Raw genomic sequence first — 20,354 nt, 5'->3', positions numbered from 1 at the left:
CCTAGATAATTAGGTAACGAAAAAACAGGTTGGAACAAGAGCGGTTGGGCGCAAAAAACGAACGCCGTTGATTGGCTTGAGTACAAGATACATTCACTTTGAACGAGTAAGGGGCACTGCAAGACCTTGCACTGACGACTCAGGCAAGCGGTGAATAAAAAGACGAACTATTGGAAATGTAAATGACTAACATCACCATCATCATTACCAGCCGTAACAACCGCATATTTGTTGTACAGTGGTCGCAGCTGCTACAGTTTCGTCCATCGATGATGTGGGGAGGTAGGGTAGGTGGTAGCATATTGGAGGTGGAAGCTGGTAAGTTGGTGCGCAAATACAGGTCTGTCAGTCGACTTTTAAGTGGGGGGTGGGGCATTTTAAGAAGCACGAAAAACAGGCGATCACCAGTAAACCATGGAATTAATTAGTAATAGACAGTAATCATTGACTACAGTCTTGAACGAGTGGATGCTGTAAAATGCGCAGAGAAGAGGGTGGAACAGTGTTACAGAGCCGTGCTGTTTCGGAGAAAAACGGAAAGGAGAAAAGTCCTATGCAGCAACGTGGAATTTTCACCTAATAAGAGAACCCGACGGCAATCGATTTTGTCCTGAGCCTGCCTGATGTCATGAAGCCCGAATATGCGAGAAGTGGATTCATTAGCCCTCGGAGCAATCAAGCACAGATACTTGCTTTTCAATCAGTGATAGCCAGACTACGCTACCTATCTCGGTAACTGCTCTGTTTTACTGTCGTATGTGATCCGAAGACTTGATAGATGTTGGAAGTGCCCCTCTGAGGACTCCCTCCATCCCTCAACACAAGTTAGCGCCGTATAAACACCAGACCGGCCTCATCCGCATTGTATATAATGACAAGCCAGAGATCCGGTTAAGTAAATTTCAGTTTTTCGTTCGCGTAACTTACTGTGCTAGTAAACATATCATTAACTTTGCCGCATAATAATAGACCGTGTTTGATATAACGGGATTAGAATCTCACGAGACGGAGATCGCTGGCTGTAAAGTCGTCTTCTTCTGTAGAAGCATTAAACAGCCGTTTCGGGGACTAAAACACAAAAACATTTGAAGGTCTCCACGTACAGGGCACCGTATGTAACGTAAGCAACATTGTCCTCTACCGACCTTCACTTTCAGGAGCATGATTTCATTCTCCACAGAAAGCACCACAGAGATGAGGCTCAATGTCCTTCCATTGCTTTGGGAAATCACATATTGACTGATCAGTTGTTTTCACTAGAATAGATTGTCACTCAAAAAGAAAGTGGATCTCATTTCGAGGTCCATTATTCTAGATCCACTGCGCACATGATAGCTAATTGGTGGTAAGCATTCCAATAAACAGGACCTACTCAAGGATCGAATGTGCATCGGTCACTTTCATCGTGCAGACCATGAACTTCGACTTCGAAACTGGATTACAGGCATGTATGCCCCCACTGTCAAAAGCAAAGCCAGAGAAAAAACTGCACGTCGTTTCTTGAGTGTAAGCATGCACGTATACAGTCGAACGAAGATGTCGTATTTCGCGTCAACTGATAACTTCTCACGGAATAGAACCTTGATGTAACCATCCAACAACATTGGTCCGGTGAACGGTGGATCAGTTTGCAACATGATTGACATTCGTTTCGGAAGTACATCTTCACTATCTGTACAAGTACAAACAACCTGAACTTATTCAGCTACAAGTTCATTCGTTGAAAGTGGTAAAAGCCACCACTTAGCAATCCAGTGTCCCTTCGGGAGAGGGGCAGTTTCGGTTCTGTTTGCCCGTTTTGACAAGTGTTCGTTTCGCTGTAGTTCGGTTTGCGCATTTTATTCGTTGCTGAATGACAATCGCACAAAAATATTACATCTGGAGGAGCCGATTTCAGTGTCTTGATCCATATTTCGTTGTGTGCAGTTTACTCAGGCACCTTAGTAAGCTTAGGGATGAACTTTTTGACACAACTGTGCTCGCCTGTCTAGCATACACGAGAGAACAGCTAGTGGACAAAAACTCGGCGCGGTTAGTTCCTGGACAAAGGCCATTCCATTTTAGGGTAGTCGCGCAGCCAGTGAGAACGTTATAACCGAATACTGGAATCTGAGGTATAAGCCCTATGATACCCAACTCCAACCGGTCTATAAAATAGTCCACGGTTAACTGAACACAACATCACTACGTCCACAAACAGTTAATATGAACAAAAAAATTAACCACAATTTTCCATTCGGGTACAAACAAGAAATCAGCCTGGACAGATGAAAATTAGTGTTTCGTTCTTGCGCAACAGGAGTTTTACGGGAAACCCAAATAATAACACGAGGAAACTCGGAAAATCCGGCAGATGTCTGATTGAGAGTATACTAAAATATTCACTATACTTCGCTGCAATTCCTGTTTTGCTTGCCAACGATGTCTCCTATTCACCACTCGACCGGTGGAATGTGAACAAAAATAGACTGCATATTCAAACAGTATTAGAACCAACTTCAGTAAGCCTCCTTTGTGTCACCTAATCGAGGAATACCGCTTTCTGTGCTGCCACGCGCGCCAGTGTGCATTTTTGAATGACTATGGCTCTGTCTCAAGTTTCTGCGCATCAACGCTAATAACTGGTAAATGCATGTACAACTTGGCAATATGAATAAATAAAAGGTTTACATCGGAACATTGCACGGATAGTCTATTCACCAAATTTTCTTGTCTCTCGAGGTTGTATGTGTTTGCCAATACCAGACCCGTATACATTCAAGAGTAGTGTGACAGGTTTGTGCACTAGACAGACGCGCCATCCAAATCCGATCAACCCAATCGATCGCACTGCACAATCAGACGCACCTATACAGTGTTACAACATCCCGCCTGTCAATAGTCAGTCTGCAACACCAACCACCAATTACGAACGGAGAGCGATGGGCGGTTGACGTGGTGAAAGGAGGAAAACGGGCGCAAGAGACTTTTGTATGCACAGGAGTATCACGAGGGACGACCATCAGCTGATTACGCAGGTTTCGGTGAACAAATGGTCGCGAAGAGCAAGCTACGGAGATAAGCAGGTAAAAAAACGCATTGAAACGAAATTCTAGTGATCATTGTCTGTTTTGGGTGTGGGTGGGGAGCTGGGAGGACTCTGAAGTCGATTTTTTCAGGATTGTTGGAAGGGGGTGACGGTTTAGGCCAGGAAAACCAGGGATCTTTTCCAGATAAGCCCGACCAAAAAATTAACCCCCGCCACCCAAAAAACATTAGAAAAAAGAGGATATGAAACTGTACATTTAGTTTTTTATGGAGAGGGTGAAATTGGGACATAGCATTATTAATTTGCATGATAAGGCCCGTTTTTCGGTACCTTTCCCTCCAAACCAACTCACACAAGTAGCTGTCCACTAAAGATTGGTGCGTGCCACATTCGCGTTTATTCTGTATCTTGTAGACGTGCCAAAGAGATTCGATGGTTTGTGTGTGAGCTTAAGGCGTTGGATCCACGAGGTTTTCGGTATGATTAACCGTCTCATGAGCATAATTCATGTCAATCATCGTTTCAATCCCTTCGTATGATGCCCACATACTGGAGATGATGATTGAGCCGCGAGCGATGCAGGCCTGGATTGTGTCCATCAAAGTAACGGAGTGCGATCTGGCACTGCATACATAAACACCTTTTTATTTTCCCGGCAGACGAAAACGGTTATTCCATTGGCAACTGTGTATTCCAGTTACGTCCGGGGCTGGTTCTCTTAATAATGCACGTCAATAATTCTCGCCAATGAGGTCGGTTACAATAAATAATGCCACAGCAGTGGTTGACGTGCACGCATGAAACACACATGAAAAGTACTCAGCAGCTTGGGGGAAATTACCTTAATGGTGATGTTCTCGTGACCGACAGCAACCAGAACGTTGATGGGAGGAATGTCAGACGAACAGTCACCATGGTGCTCCACAACGGCCCGGAGTGCGTTCTGTCGATTTGACAAAAAGAGGCAGCGATCAGGATAAAACGGTCAAAATCACAAAACAAAGTAAATAGTGAAATTTCAATCTTGCACCACACTCTCGCCTCCCTCCCAAAAAACATACTGAGAAAAGGTATCAACTGTATGGTTGTCGATCTACCCACACCTCAACATGACGCGTCATTGGCAGCACAACATTGAATACTGATGCTTGCTATAAAAAATATTTATTCGAAAGAATTGTAGTGACGAAAAGAATGGAAGTTTACACCAGCTAACCGTAATTACTTCGAGGTGCCTACACCTCCGGACATCGTGGATAGAAAATGACAACAACGCCATTGACATCAGTTAGCAGCGTCTCCAGCCACGCGCACCAGGGACCACGAGGACCCCATCTTGGAAGGCGAGTCCGACCAAAGGTACCCGGAGTTTCGCCATTGCTTCCAAATAGCCAGACCAAAAGATGACAACCTCTCTGCCCGCGCGACTCCGAATAAGGTACGGAAAACAGCCCTCCCTTCGGCAAATGATGGCTCAGCATGCGCACTACACGACCCAACTACCGCAGTTTCTCGTGCGGGGCATTTTCTTCGATTGAACTCCCTGTCGCACGACCGAACACTCAGTTTCTAATTGTCTCACTGCGAATTCATCAAAACCAGCTTACATGAACTATAGTCCTGAGACAACGATTATCGAAGACTTGAAGGCGTTTCAGTTTCACTGCTCGCACAGGCCACATCTGATATGCATACGAAAACAACACACGATGCACAATCCACCTGGGATTCAGGGACGTATCGCTTTATGACCGCAGGTGCCTGGAATCGGCAAATGCGAACTGAGCCTAAGAGATATGAGCATTAACCTCATCTTTCACACTATACTCGGAACTAATACAACTTACAAAACACGTAAAACACTCCACAACCTCCACATCACTCACCGTATGGAAGCTTCTGGAAAGCTACACGTATGTTCTCACACGCCCACAAATCTGGGAACACAAAGGACCTATGACGTTCACAAACTTTCAGAGGATTCCTTGTTGAACAACCTTGTTAAGATCGGACCGGTTAAGTGATTCAAATGGGTTTTGGAAATCCAAGAATACCAAAACTGTGGGCCGCTCATATGCATGGCGTTGTGCTGGCAGGCCGCAATCCTGGTTTCTGGTCGAGAGTCAATGCTTCACGAGTTCGGGATAGCTAGGTGGTCAAGGCGCGAAATTACTGACTGGATTGTCCGTGTTTCGAAGCCAACTCTGCCATCTCGACTGCTCCTGCCTAGGCTCAGGCAGTTTCTCAGCCATTGTGCTTCTTTTATACAGTATGGAAGCTAAGCACCGTAAGGCTTATGATACAGCTGAACGATATCTTAACACCGATTCGCCCTTGTTGTACGCGACGGTCTCTTTAACTCAGATGGTAGCAAATATAACAGATAGGAGCAGACTGAGGACTTCACCACCATCCAATTCAGTACAAAGTGACATCTGACGGTGGAGTGGTTGGAAGAGCACGAAATACGGTTCTAATAAATTCGTCCAACTTCAAGATTTCCCAGCCTCCCAGCTGCCAAGTGAGTTATTCGCCCATGAAGAGATCAGGGAGAGAAATCACCCGAGACGAGCGATCGGTCCGAATCCCCATAAGTGTTCCAGAACGAGAGGCTGTCAGTTATTCATCCGCACCATCAGGAGCTGAGGGCAATGTGATCACCTCGGGCTCGTAGCCAGGAACACCGCTGAAGGACAGCCCGCGACCAGAGTAATTCGCTCATTTCGGAAGTTGGTACTGCATAAAACTGTTTGCAGTCAGTACAAAGTTAAATCAATCGTCCACCGCTGTCTGTGCGTACCAAGTCTAATCCCATTCGGTTACCCAAAGGAGTCTCAAACGGACTGAGTCTACCCACTTTTTAATTTAAATCTGTGGCATCCAAAAATCTATCTGAGCTTATATTCACGTCCTCATAAAAGTTGAATTTGATGGTGTCGGGGCTGCAGTCGGTCGGAGCGTCCGCACAAATAATAATACCTAGTTCTCGCTTGTAAGACTGTCTCACAGACGTTGTCAGGTGAACCGTACGGAGTCGACTATCAACGGGTGTCCAGTCAAGCAAGAATCTTTCAACCCGATGACTTAGGATGACGCCGACCACTAAACATCCTAACGAAGCGGGCCCTGGATCGCCAGAGGCGCAAGCAGGAGCGAGTAGTGCGACGCGACAGTTAGTTCAACTACCGCAAAGGCATCCCGATATATTGTGTCTGATACGCAGTAAGTATCGCTGTCGAGCTAGTCCAGCGTGAGAGCAACAGCAGCTTGGCCGGCTTCAAAACAGGTATACGAATTAGTCCAATCAGAACTCATAATGTCATCGGCTTTGCACCTGAAAGAAGTGCCGAAAATTCAATGATATCACTTTCTAAAGTCTATGAGACATCACACATAAGTTGAACAAATCAACCGTTTGGATACTAATTTGATGTTCGTTTGATATTTAAACAAGCGACTACAGGTCCGGAAGATTGTGAATCCGGTGACAATCTGTTAGCAAATTTTGATCAAACTACCCATGATGGCTACAGGAAATATTGCTTTCTTAGGAATAATTACATAATAATACATTTTTGGTGAGCAAACGGACGCTATCAGTTGCGGTAGAGAGAGGGGGGGGTAACGGCCGGCAACGTCAGTAGACGAACTTTGAAGCCAAATAAATACTGCTTTCAGGCTTATCCTATCAAGGCGAATCACGAGAGACCCGTGCTGTAGTTGAGCAGATGGGGTATGTTGGGAGAGGTCGAGCGAATGCGCGTACACAGCAATCTGATGTTCCAGTGAATAGTAAAACCCATAGAAACTCAAACAAAACATGATAACAAGTGTACACCGTACACGTTGGAATAGCCATTATTTTGATAGTAATTCCGCCCATAGTTACACCTACTTGTCAACTGTCTGACGATTCTGGAGAAAAAACCAAGCCGTTAGGCAGTGACGCAAGTTTTGTTGCTTTGTCATTCTTTCGCCTGAGTTCCCGACATGATTGGAACTCGAAAAAAACTTGTCGGAATGGTCTTGTGTTATTGACGAATTCAACTAAGATGTGGCGAGAGTAGCAGCTTGTTGAATTATTAAGATGACTTTCGTTCAAAATCGGGTGAGAAGTGATCTTGTTTCAGGTAAATATGAGAAAAGTTTGAATGGATTATGCATACGGTGTGATAACCTAAGTTGGGCGTACACACGATTCAGATTAAGCAGTCTTCCTAAGAAGGTGGAAACTCGCTAGGTAAGGCGGACTAGGTTTGATTAAACCACGCACCAGTGAACAGAGAACCAGAAACGGCACAAAACTTACCTTCAGTAATTCGAATAAAATGTGATATAAATGAGACGGGACATAGACGAAATCCACTTGGCCTTGTGGAGCTGCGTTGGCGAAACAAAAAAAAACATCGTGGGTTTTTAAGACTGCGAGACAACGGTCGTTCATAACTGATATAAACAGGGGCAAAAAACGGAGTTCCGAATTAATAAGGCATATGGTAAAGTACCGCAACAGTTTTGCGGCTCGTTGCAGAATAAACCGGACAGCAATCTCCCGTAGAGGAAGGACTGGCCTTTCTTCAGGTGGATTTTACACTGAATAAAAACTAACTCGGAAAATCCTTGTGCGGTCCATTCGGGGAACTACCGTACCGACAAGTATGGTTGGGTAGCAGATAATCTCAGCAACGGGTATGTTGGTAAGAAGAATCTTACTTTTCGAGGCAGTAAAAAAGTAGGTCAGTAAGTAAATCATAAAGCGAAGCATCGTCATAAGCGGAAAAGTAGAAAACCGATTCGATTACTACGAAAAACCGAAAACCCTAAAGACTCATAAGCCGACTGGTTACACCTGTGCTGGATGACCGGACAACGTCAACGGCGTTGCACTGGAATTCGGACACCTGATTTCAACCGGAAAGTTGGAATCCCGTTGGTCCCCTCTAAAAGCAAACAATCTCAAGGAATCGAGAGTCGTTTGGTTATAGAAGACAACGCTTATTTACCGCCATTATCGTTCAGAACAGACTGCTTGTAATTCGCTGACTCCAGGTAAAGTATACACTGTGCGAAACAATTTTATGGAGGTGCAATTTCTCGACGGCTTAGAAAGTTTGTAACATTCGGTTCCATCTCTGTATAGATCACCTTCCAGCTGAGACAACAAGCCACCTTGGTCAAAAAACATCCTGGCAAGACGTCCAGCCATATGTTCGTGTTCTAAACGACGTCGATTATGAGCGCTGTACACAAGTATGGATAAGGCGAACCCACAATTGCATGCACTGCATGTGAAGTTATGGGATGAAACGTTGACAAGCCTGGTCATTGGCCACACGCAGATTTGAAATTTTCATAGGATCATCCACATATACGCGACGTCTTGCTGTCCTTAACGATGATCAAATCAAACCTTTCTCAGAAATTTTGAGGTCGCCTAACCCAGTAGTTTTCAACCGACTACGGAGTGTATACCATCTGTAGCATATCGCGAACGGTCATTTCTGTCACTACATATTTTGCCGACCTAGAACAGTGTATTCCAAGTAGACGAGCATTAATCATAAGCAATGAATTGAAATAATCCGGATTATTGTGTGGCAAAACAGGGCGAAACTGGCATTGGGCACTCGACGAGTTCCCGCTTGTTGTACAAGTGGGGTGTTGTAACCATAATCACTTTACCAATATTCATAGAGGAGAATCAGGAGAATAAGTTATAATACAATAATTCCGATTATTTTAGGAAAGCTAACAGTTGTTGCCAAACTTGTAATTTTCTGCGTGTTCCGACTGCGGACAAGTTTGTGTTCGGGACTGAAAAGGTATTGGCCTGATTTGGGCGCGGTATATGAACCCTCAGGCACCCGGTGAGGCAGCGGTTGTGTAGACGTTGACAGCAAATGGTGATAAAATCAAATTTCTCAAACTACGTGCCAGAAAAACAGCGCTCAGTATTCGCACAATGGAACTGAATTTTCGAAAGCTACGACGTGTCTTTGACGGACTAAAGCAATCGGGCAACTGAGTTCAGAATACCAGTTCAAACTTATGAGCCCCATTTTGGCACCCCGGAGTCTCAGCAATGCTTAGAAACTATTTCACCAGACTTTTCCGCCAGAGGTATGATTGCTTCAGTGGACAGTGGAATTTGGTGAGCTGCAGAAATGTGAAGATTAGGATGGTTTTTGGCTTGAGTACATCGCAACAAAATGCAACATTTTGGCGTAAAAAGTTTTACCCCACTCGTAAAGGTTTTGCAGCCAAAAGCATTGTGCGGCTCATGGGCCCCAAGAAAACCCACATAAGCTACTTCACTTTGGTGTGAACATACAAGTTTACGTCCAGTCGTACGGTGATCTAAACTCCTATTAATTCACATGCTTTATCAAACCTAGTCAATGAAAGACTGTAATCCTGATAAACCAGATGAGTTTTACAATACGCTCCTCCGGACAAACTAATCAGTTGTCAGCCCAAGTTATTTTGTCGAGCCGCCGAACTACACTTCTGAACTATAAAAGTTTAACTAACCGCACAGTAAGATAGAATTGAACGGTCGGATTCGGTAGACGCACGTGGCAATTGCAGGATGTGGTGTCAAACGGTCCCTAATTAGAGAAATTCGTGTTACCTGGCATTAGAATGTCCATACGACCTAGAAAAAAAAACAGTTGAACTTGATCGACAGTTCAGCCGACCAATAATACAACACAGTTCAAAGTTTCAGGGTTCCAGCACCGACAGGTATACGGGGTGGTTTTGGCGAATGGCTTAAGAGGACAGTAATATGGGTTGGAATGATCCACTGAGAGACATAATGAAGCCGCTTTGATTTACCCTAAGAAGCGTACTTTGACTGGCGTGACAAAGTCGCAAGACGTCTGCAAAACTTCAGAAAAAATACATGAAAAATACCACAGATTGGTTCCAGCCCAACCACAGTTCATGTGCATGTGTACAAGCACAGGTCGTTCCAGTGCAGGAAGGTTTAGTGAACTTAATTTTCGAGTTCAGAAGCACGAACGCATGCAGCATGCTTTACACAGTATCGATTAGGTTTCGTATTTCCACAGGATCAGAAGTGCAAAGTGCATTTGGGTGGTAGGATGAGAAAGCGTGCATTAAATCGGGCTAGAAAGACTGACTAAGCACATGACGGAAAGCTGCGGTGCGTTTTATAGCCCTAATTGCCTGGCCTGGAGGCCGCACAACGTCTTCAGTGAAGTTGTCAGATGAACTTAACGTAACTTAACATAACTTAACGAGATCCAATCTCTATAGGAACGTGCAATCCACTTCAATGTGCATAGGGATGATGAGACGTGTATGTGCTGTGTGCAGAATTATCCGGCGATGTACTTCATCGTCCGTCACGTGGTGTTCCCACAAAACGCAAACAAAATGACCTAAGCACAAGTTATCGAAAACCGTTGACCTCCGGAGATTCTTAACGACAGTCCTGATTGCTCAGTATGCAAAAAAACGAAATTCGTTCAATTTACTACCCAAATCGTGACCGGTTAACATAAAACTAACCTTCAAGTAGATCCTAAGGTTGACGAAACTCGGGGACTGCGCCTACCTCATGAGCCCCAAGAAGGGCGAAACCGGTCGTGGGCTGTCGAAGAGTTTTAAGCAACCTTGTGAGTAGTTTCCTTTATGAAAATAAAACTAACCTTGTTTACAGACCATCATGGCCATCCAACAAGCTCGGATCGCCAACGATAGAAAAAAACAACACTAACTGCCATATTGTCTTCGATCAAAGTTATGATGGTCTGGCGCCCTAATTACTTGGTGTCTGGCCACTTTCTTTGATACAATATGATCCCAGATATCAAAATTGAGCAAGTATTTTCACGTAAGATCCTACAGACGAAAAAGTACGCCACGCCAAGACGACATTCTTGAAACAGAGTTTTTATTAGAGCTGAATTCAGGCTCTAAGATCAGCGCATGTACCTCATACGCAACAGTACGATGGCCCGTTGATATGCAACGCTCGTAACCCAATTATTGTTCTCCGTGTTCACCATCATCCTCAAGAGTCAGTTTTACGTCTCCTGTCTCCTGAACGTCCTTGGACAACGGAGGATTGTCGCACAGGAAAACTACGGAACTGATGAAATCGGCATGAGTATAGCGTCAATTTCGGATTAAATGTGATAGTGTCGATTCTCCACCAAGTGAAATCGATATGACTGATATGTTCAGCACCTCCCTGGGAAGAAAGCTGGTCTCCGCTGAAAGGCAGTTTCTTCCCAGAAGCTCGTAGCCATCGAAAAGAAACTCCAAAGAAACAAGTAGAAGTGACCTCTTCGGAAAGTCAGACTCTGGTGACAGTGGTCTCACACGATTGAGAGAACTCAAATGTCAAAACTATATACAGATGTGTTAGAAATAAACCGTGACATCAAAATCTTGACAGGCAACGACAGAGACGCGCACAGTGTAAGGTCGCAAGTAATATCCCTGTTCAGAGTTATGTATTCTGATAGCATCAACTGTTCTAGCCTGGAAAAACTATTCGTCGAAACGAACCACCTTCATTTAGCCTGTGAAGTAATGAACAAGCAACCACTGACTGGTCCCTTGATATGGCTATTTTTTAGAGAAAGGAAGAAAAATTAGCCAAGGTGCTTCTAGACCACCACTTACAATCAATTTTATATTGTCCGGATATCTTATTTACGGGTCTGGTAATTCAATATACCAGCTGGCATGGAGCGTTTTAATAGTGGACATCACAGCAAAACAGACCAACTAACATAAGAGTGATTCTGGTCATTTCAAAGTTTTTTTTGTAGGGGAGTCGATTTTCAAACAGATTACTTTCGATCAGTCTCTTGAATTGGCTCCACAAAATCGAAAAATGTACAAATTCTTACCTCTTCAGGAGATGCCCAAAGTGATCTCTCTATAAACTTGGTCTCCGTTTGGAGGGACTCAAGCACTGAAAGATTCAAGGGTCTAGCTGCAAGTGAGCCCGTCTACAGGTAGGTCCCCACGGCGAGAAACACCGTATTCATGTAACCTATAGTGGACATCATGGTGCAGAACCACCACCATTCAATGCTCCAGGGGAACACTCGTCACACTAGGGACCAGTTACCTAACCAAATACCTAACAAAACATATGATAATTCAGTGCATAAACCTTGTATAGTGGTTTCTGTTTAAAAGTGATTAACGCCATGGGGAAATTCAGGGTGTTAGAAACTGTGAGGTGGTCTCTCAAAAAGTATAAGTTTCAAATCGAAATTCGCGAGATCCGAGGTGAGTGGTCCTAGCTGGGGTGATCATCCATGGAAATGACTAATATGTACCTGATGCAAAAGAGGATTTTATAGAGAATGTTCAGTTAATGGTGGCTGAACTGGTGATTTTTCGCTACTGCAGCAACCGATCAGAATCAGAGGCCACTCATTCGAGGTGTCCATTTGTGAACTCGCGCACATCACTACCCGACACACCGAGGTATAGCTCCGCTCTGCATTAAAACAATGCAACGATGATGTTATCTCGGTTGGTGAAGAAACATAGGAAAACTGCCAGGTTCAGCAAACAATTCGACCATTAACCACTGCATATTACACAACTCCTCTTAGTAGGACTACCTCTAAACGAACAAATCCGCTTTACTAACGCTTTGTCTTGTATATCGAAACCTTGTATCTACACTCCAGCCTCTCACTGACATCCTGTTGGACTGTTAACTAATTTTATATTCTGGTTCAGTTGAATTCCACATCGTGGAACGATCCATTTGTTTGCAGCATAACTTCATTCAAGTTGCCTGTCTTCTCCATTCCGGTGAACTAACGCGTCTGACTGATAAATTATCAAAAAGGATATTACATCTCCCTTCCTCTATTGTCATTGAGGTTGATGTTTGCAGTGAGTTATCTGAATGGAAGTTGATACAACTGCTTTGGCTAGTATAAAAGCTATTCATGGGCTGATTTAAATTACCAGAGTAACAGAACGGGGAATAAATAAAACCCAAGAACCTACCTCCACAAGTCTCCACCACTAGCTGCGGAGCAACTGAATAGTAATGTTCGCAAAGATACCGTGCATCTCCATAGGCATCCTCCATTATTTCTAGGACATTGCAAGCCGGATCGATCGATCCGATAAAGCGGCGCTGTTTGTCGAACTCCGATCCGAAAGTTAGAACTGTCAGAATAGGAACAGTACGGTAGATTATCGAAAAACGAGTGAATTTCACGGCAGATCATAATGGTAAAACAAGAGCGCGCATGATGGCTCGGAAAAGGGTGCTGAATAATGTCAAAAATTGATTAATCGAATTAGATTGTTGATGATATGCAGGCCCTACTCCCTGCGCCCTCAGGATAGGCTGGAGCCTAGCAGCAAAGCGGCTCAGATTACTGAGCCAGCAGGGTCTCCCAAGAAAGCTACTACTCGCTGCCTCGTGGGTTAGACTCTGAGATTACCTCAAAGGTTAAGGTCGGGGCACTGGAACAAAACCTTACGTTTTTCCACAGTCTTGTGGATCATACTTTCAAGTCAAAAGTTCAGGATGGAGTGCCTTGCCTTCGTCGGTCTGGGAAATCATGAAGCATCATTCGCCCTTGCAGCTCTGTTCACAAGCACTCAACCACAAACCCTTCATATTCATCAAGTGGCACGCTGTGGTCGATCCAGCTGCCAGTTACCTTACCACTGTTCTGTGTCTAAATTGTCTCCCAGTAAAATAAATCTCAAGAAATCAAAAGGTTGGACCAAGTTACAGCCTTCAATTTGCGTATTGTATCAAATTGTGCAATGGAGACTTATTGCTGAAACCTTGTTAACCGTTTCTGTCGATATATGCTGTTTCTCAAAAACATGCAGACAGTACCCCACTTCCGTCATGCGCCTCAGATCCTTCAGGACGAGCTAAGATAGTTTACACCTCATTGTGGATAATGGGACAGTGGCTCAGTGGTATATATGGTGCGGTCGTTGAACTCATCTTCAAGTCTGAAAGCTCTTTTCTGGGCTGGATCCTAGTAAACTGGTGTTCTTTGCGCTGTGCGGTTGTCTGGTTGAGTTAGGATGCATTCCGATGTGGCAGAAGGGGTACATTTGTCGGACGGTGGATCAGAAGCTGAGGAAGACGGGTCTCTCCAAAATCTATTACAGCTGCTTCGATCAAAAAAGAACATGAATACTCAAGCTGGACGACTAAGCCCGGTAGGAAAACATTTGGCTGGTACATTTGGAGTTGGTTCTTAACGCACGGATTTCGGTGAGTGAATTCTTCGGTTCTGTTCCTGGTCAATATGAACTTTCAATACGAATGCTCACACCGAGCAACCTGGAGACCACCAAAGGAAAGCCAGTAACGAAGGCAGTCGGATCATGTCACTATTAATTAAAGATGCAGATTCTCAATCAAACTGAGCTACTGCCAACAGGGACAACGGTGTCAATGGCAACACTGATGCTTCACTGCACACAATCATAAAGTTTGCCTAATCATATTTAGTTATATATATATATTATATTAAAAGAAAATAATGCGTGAGGGAGGGGACTGATGCTCGCTTATCGCAAGCATTCTGGAGTGCTTAAACCTACTAATGCCCAATCGGACAATCTGAAAAGAAACTGATATCACGAGCGCCACTGACATTGTTCAGCGCCATTTCTTGCAACGTCTCCAAACAAACACTTGGTGGGAGGTAACGGGCACCCCATCGTGGAAGGCACACCGCAACCCTAACAGCAAATCTCTCCGTAATCTCTTTTATGCCCCTCCACCAAGTCATATGCTATCCAACTAGCGGCTTGTTCCACTGCGAAGAAGGCACGGTCGACAACATGTGTCCAGGTAAGCGGTGTGTTGGGCATTCGTGGAACATGGCGGAGCCATCGTAGACGATGGTTCTAGATGTCCGTCGCAACCGAAGTACTTGCTGCACAACCACATAATCGTTTTCTAATTACCTCTTGATGAATTCGTCGACGCAGTCCGGTGCCAGTAACACTTCTGAGAAATCGGTGGTGAAAAAAACCGAAGACGCTTCACATCGTCCGTCCACAGACGTCATGTTTCGCAACACTGCAACCTAGTGATATGCCTTTTTGACGCCACAAATTAGCAAACGTCATTCAGGCCTTTGAGATTCATATACCGGCTCTATCAGACCCTTCCGTGAGAACCAGCATAACTACCGAGGTATGTAAAATCCTCCGAAATCTCCAGTGCTTCTCCTTGAATTGCAAGGGGCATGTTCAACGAGTGCACGTCGTGAAGCATCACTTTGCACTTCACCAACATTAATAATGACAGTAAATGAAAACACCGATACTTCGCTGCGGTATAACCATGTCACCTTATTTCAACGGAGCCTTATATTCAAAAGGAGAAATAAATGGGAGAGGAATGGGGGCCTAGGGCTAGCCTAACACAAATATCAGAAATAGCTACACCTCAAGCACTGTCAGACAATCTGGATAGAAATTGACAGCATGAACGCCACCAACATCGGCTAGCCAGCATATCGTTCAATGTCTCCGGTCAAACAAAAGGGAGGTCAAATGGACTCTATTCTCGAAGGCGAACAGTACTAATGGCACCCAAACTTTTCAAAACATCCGTCATTCCCTCTTGCGACGTCAAATTTTGTCCAACTCTAGGTTTCTGTCACTTCCAAGTGAGCACAGAAGACCGCGCTTTTCATGGCATGTGGTGATTCGGCATACGCGGCGCATAGCCCAGTCACCCTAGTTTGAAGTGACGGATGCATTCTTTGAAGGCAGTAACCCCTGCCTCGCCAAAAAACCGCCTCCTGATCAACTCACTGCGAATTTGCCGGTTGTGAGTCATCGGCGGCAACACATTGCATCAAATCGACCCCCACACATTCCGCTTATCGCAAGCATTCTGGAGTGCTTAAACCTACTAATGCCCAATCGGACAATCTGAAAAGAAACTGATATCACGAGCGCCACTGACATTGTTCAGCGCCATTTCTTGCAACGTCTCCAAACAAACACTTGGTGGGAGGTAACGGGCACCCCATCGTGGAAGGCACACCGCAACCCTAACAGCAAATCTCTCCGTAATCTCTTTTATGCCCCTCCACCAAGTCATATGCTATCCAACTAGCGGCTTGTTCCACTGCGAAGAAGGCACGGTCGACAACATGTGTCCAGGTAAGCGGTGTGTTGGGCATTCGTGGAACATGGCGGAGCCATCGTAGACGATGGTTCTAGATGTCCGTCGCAACCGAAGTACTTGCTGCACAACCACATAATCGTTTTCTAATTACCTCTTGATGAATTCGTCGACGCAGTCCGGTGCCAGTAACACTTCTGAGAAATCGGTGGTGAAAAAAACCGAAGACGCTTCACATCGTCCGTCCACAGACGTCATGTTTCGCAACACTGCAACCTAGTGATATGCCTTTTTGACGCCACAAATTAGCAAACGTCATTCAGGCCTTTGAGATTCATATACCGGCTCTATCAGACCCTTCCGTGAGAACCAGCATAACTACCGAGGTATGTAAAATCCTCCGAAATCTCCAGTGCTTCTCCTTGAATTGCAAGGGGCATGTTCAACGAGTGCACGTCGTGAAGCATCACTTTGCACTTCACCAACATTAATAATGACAGTAAATGAAAACACCGATACTTCGCTGCGGTATAACCATGTCACCTCGCAACACTGCTAGTGATATGCCTTTTTGACGCCACAAATTAGCAAACGTCATTCAGGCCTTTGAGATTCATATACCGGCTCTATCAGACCCTTCCGTGAGAACCAGCATAACTACCGAGGTATGTAAAATCCTCCGAAATCTCCAGTGCTTCTCCTTGAATTGCAAGGGGCATGTTCAACGAGTGCACGTCGTGAAGCATCACTTTGCACTTCACCAACATTAATAATGACAGTAAATGAAAACACCGATACTTCGCTGCGGTATAACCATGTCACCTTATTTCAACGGAGCCTTATATTCAAAAGGAGAAATAAATGGGAGAGGAATGGGGGCCTAGGGCTAGCCTAACACAAATATCAGAAATAGCTACACCTCAAGCACTGTCAGACAATCTGGATAGAAATTGACAGCATGAACGCCATCAACATCGGTTAGCCAGCATATCGTTCACTGTCTCCGGTCAAACAAAAGGGAGGTCAAATGGACTCTATTCTCGAAGGCGAACAGTACTAATGGCACCCAAACTTTTCAAAACATCCGTCATTCCCTCTTGCGACGTCAAATTTTGTCCAACTCTAGGTTTCCGTCACTTCCAATTGAGCACAGAAGACCGCGCTTTTCATGGCATGTGGTGATTCGGCATACGCGGCGCATAGCCCAGTCACCCTAGTTTGAAGTGACGGATGCATTCTTTGAAGGCAGTAACCCCTGCCTCGCCAAAAAACCGCCTCCTGATCAACTCACTGCGAATTTGCCGGTTGTGAGTCATCGGCGGCAACACATTGCATCAAATCGACCCCCACACATTCAGGCACCCAGAAGTATGTGAATACAAACAGTGCACGACATTCACGCATACCCTGTTGTGCAAGCGTTCAACAGAGTCAGACGCAATCTTGAAGTCAAGGAACCCCAAGAATGTGGGAGGCAATTGGCAGGCCGTTGCTCTACCACCTGACGGTGTGTGAAGACACTGTCCACACAGTCCTTCTCCGATCGGAATCCTAGTTGCTATTCTCGGGTCTCGTCTTCGCGCGCCCATTTAAGACGACGTATGATAAGCGACGCGGGGTCTGATTAAAGCGGGGATCAAGCTAATTACTGTAATTGCCACTGTTTGCGAAAACCATCTTTGGGCACCACTACCGACTCAACCTAGTTAGCTGGCTAAATAGAGACAAATAGGTTAGACAAGCAACGACTTAAGATTTCACCTCCGTATTTGAACAGAGCGGGCGGGAGTTCGTAGGAATAAGCGGCCGATTATGCTTGAGGGACGAAAGGTATTCGTCTATTTCCGAAGCTGTCGGAGATTCCAAGTTCACTGTCCAGGGCTGTGTTGCCAGTCTGGAATCCGGCTGAGCAACTGCACCTGACTCCGCGCAGGTGCTATTTTCACCTGAATCCTGACAGTTCGTCTAGAAGTATCGTGCTCTCGATCAGGAGAAATGTGTTCAAGCTTTGAGGAGTTTTGGTGTTGATTGAGGTCTAATGCTTGGGTCTAGTCGGTTGAACTTTTCTACAAACGGGGTGTACATCTTTCAGGACAGTAGATTAAAGTAAGAGTCAACATCAGAAGGCGTCTTGACCGAAAGAGACTTCAATAGGTGGTTCCCTAGACTTGCTTCTCAATGGTCAGACAAAGTGTGCGCACCTTGCGCCCCGTTAAATAGTGCAATGAGAAGCAGTAACGACAAGAAGCAAGACCCGAATCCAATGGGTATTCCAGGATGAGCAATAAGCACCAATTATCACACACCACCTACTGCTAATAACGATATGGTCTATTTACGCTGAATATCGGTGTGAGTACAAGGAGTGCCATATGGCCAAGCGGCTTTATCCGTTTCGGCATTTATGACCGAATACAATAATTCTGTAACCAGCACACAACTGCAGCAGGCGTCCGCCGTTGTCTGTCCTCCTCTGTTCCAGCCCGCGACAGCAACCTAACTGAGAATCAGCGGCGCCAAGTCAACTTACTTGCGGATTCATCGCGGTAACCTTAACGACATCGGAGCTCCTAACCCACCGCAACAAGGCGCATAGAGCATTACAACTGTCTGAGTGTATCGACATGGCTTGCCGCGTACGAAGCGGTGTTATCTTACGCGAGGTTTGTTTGACAATTGTGTCTCGCAAACTCTCATCAGCCGTTCCCAGTGTTCTGGAGAACAGACGTCAAGCACTCGGGGCGGTAACTGGCGGTAGGGATTTGATTCCCTTTCAGTAGAACGGTTTTGCCATCTTGTTCACAAAAATTATCAATTCTCCTGATGACAAATGGTATTCCTAAAAGTATGGTGACCAGTTCGGTGATGACAGGTGTCATGAATATTCTTTGTGCTCACATTATCGTTTTGTATTAACCATGCTTTCGCCTTCATTTTCAGCTTATGTACGTCTATTCTTAAACAAGTAAAGCGCTATTCATTCTTGTTCTCGCGCTCAATCAGAATCGATATTCTATTCGTAACAATTCACTTGTCTAAGAATACAATGGAACCGTTGCTACGACCCAAGTGTTTCGACGCAGATCCTAATTCTCCAGACGCAACAACGCGTTGGAATCATTGGTTCCGAACCTTCCAAACGCTTCTGGGAACTGTCGAATCACCCAATCTAAATAAACTCGAAACTCTGATCCATTTTGTGGATGCACCTGTATACGTTTATATCGCTGACTGTCCTGAAAATCAGCTATCAGTACACTTGAAAAGTTGTACGTTCGTCCTAAGAATATAATTTATGCTCGCCATCTTCCACAAAATTGCAAACAAGACACCAGTCAAGATGTTGATCAGTTTGTTCAAAGGCTTAAATCCTTGGCCAAAATTTGTGATTTCAAGGCGGTGTCCGCTATTGATCATCAAAACGAAAGTGTGTGCGATGCTCTAATCAACGGACTTCAGTCTAGTACCATCAGAGGAAGACTTCTGGCTCAAAACGAACTCACTCTCGATGAAGCACATGAATTGGCTAGGTCATTAGAATTGGCCCATAAACAAGCTCAGTCATACTCACATAACCAGGCGATATCATTTTCTGCGGCTGCAGCACATTTACAGACATCTATAGTTATCCCTTCACACTCAATCTCCCCTTATTCTACACCTGCATCTCTCGTCAATCAATTCTCAGATATGTTACTTCTGCAGTCGTTCCAGACATCCACGGTCAAAATGCCCCGCAAGAGAGGCAGTTTGTAAATCATGTGGCAAAACAGGCCAGCGTGTCACTCAAATTGCACGACGGATTCTGCTTCTTCTTCCTTGTTCACTGCTGCGGCCCGAATTGCTTGTCTCGCACGGTGACCAGCATAAAGGTGAACGGGATATCGCTTCAGGCCCTCATAGACACAGGAAGTTCGAGCAGTTATATATCTCCTTTGGTGATTGGTAAACATGGTTGGAAGATATATGCTAACGATTCTGTGATTACCATGGCATCTACCTCTCTGACGTGTTCAACTAGAGGCTACTGCTACCCATCCATCGATTACAGGGGTACTGTTTACAAAAAAATCAAACTATTGGTATTACCCAATCTATTCTATGTGCTGCTGCTAGGCCATGAGTTCCTTGGTCTACATGACAAAGTTGAAATCACATTCGGTGGGAACCGAGGTCCATTCACCCTCTCCTCTG

General features: G+C 44.9%; 1 protein-coding gene across 1 annotated transcript in view; it reads right to left on the bottom strand.

Annotated features, from left to right (window-relative positions):
* Nucleotides 1-20,354, bottom strand: part of T265_02970 (hypothetical protein) — a gene marked incomplete at both ends in the record, with an annotated part of 31,510 nt that overhangs the window by 1,268 nt on the left and 9,888 nt on the right. The window contains 3 exons of the mRNA XM_009167349.1: nucleotides 3,870-3,971; nucleotides 7,338-7,408; nucleotides 13,043-13,207. Of these exons, the coding sequence (XP_009165613.1) occupies nucleotides 3,870-3,971; nucleotides 7,338-7,408; nucleotides 13,043-13,207 (338 nt within the window). The remainder of the gene's footprint in view (nucleotides 1-3,869; nucleotides 3,972-7,337; nucleotides 7,409-13,042; nucleotides 13,208-20,354) is intronic.

The sequence above is a fragment of the Opisthorchis viverrini genome, assembly GCF_000715545.1.
Source record: "Opisthorchis viverrini unplaced genomic scaffold opera_v5_39, whole genome shotgun sequence".
NCBI lineage: Eukaryota > Metazoa > Platyhelminthes > Trematoda > Opisthorchiida > Opisthorchiidae > Opisthorchis > Opisthorchis viverrini.
The sequence above is the reverse complement of the archived record's forward strand: the minus strand, read 5'-3'. Positions and strand labels throughout refer to the sequence as shown.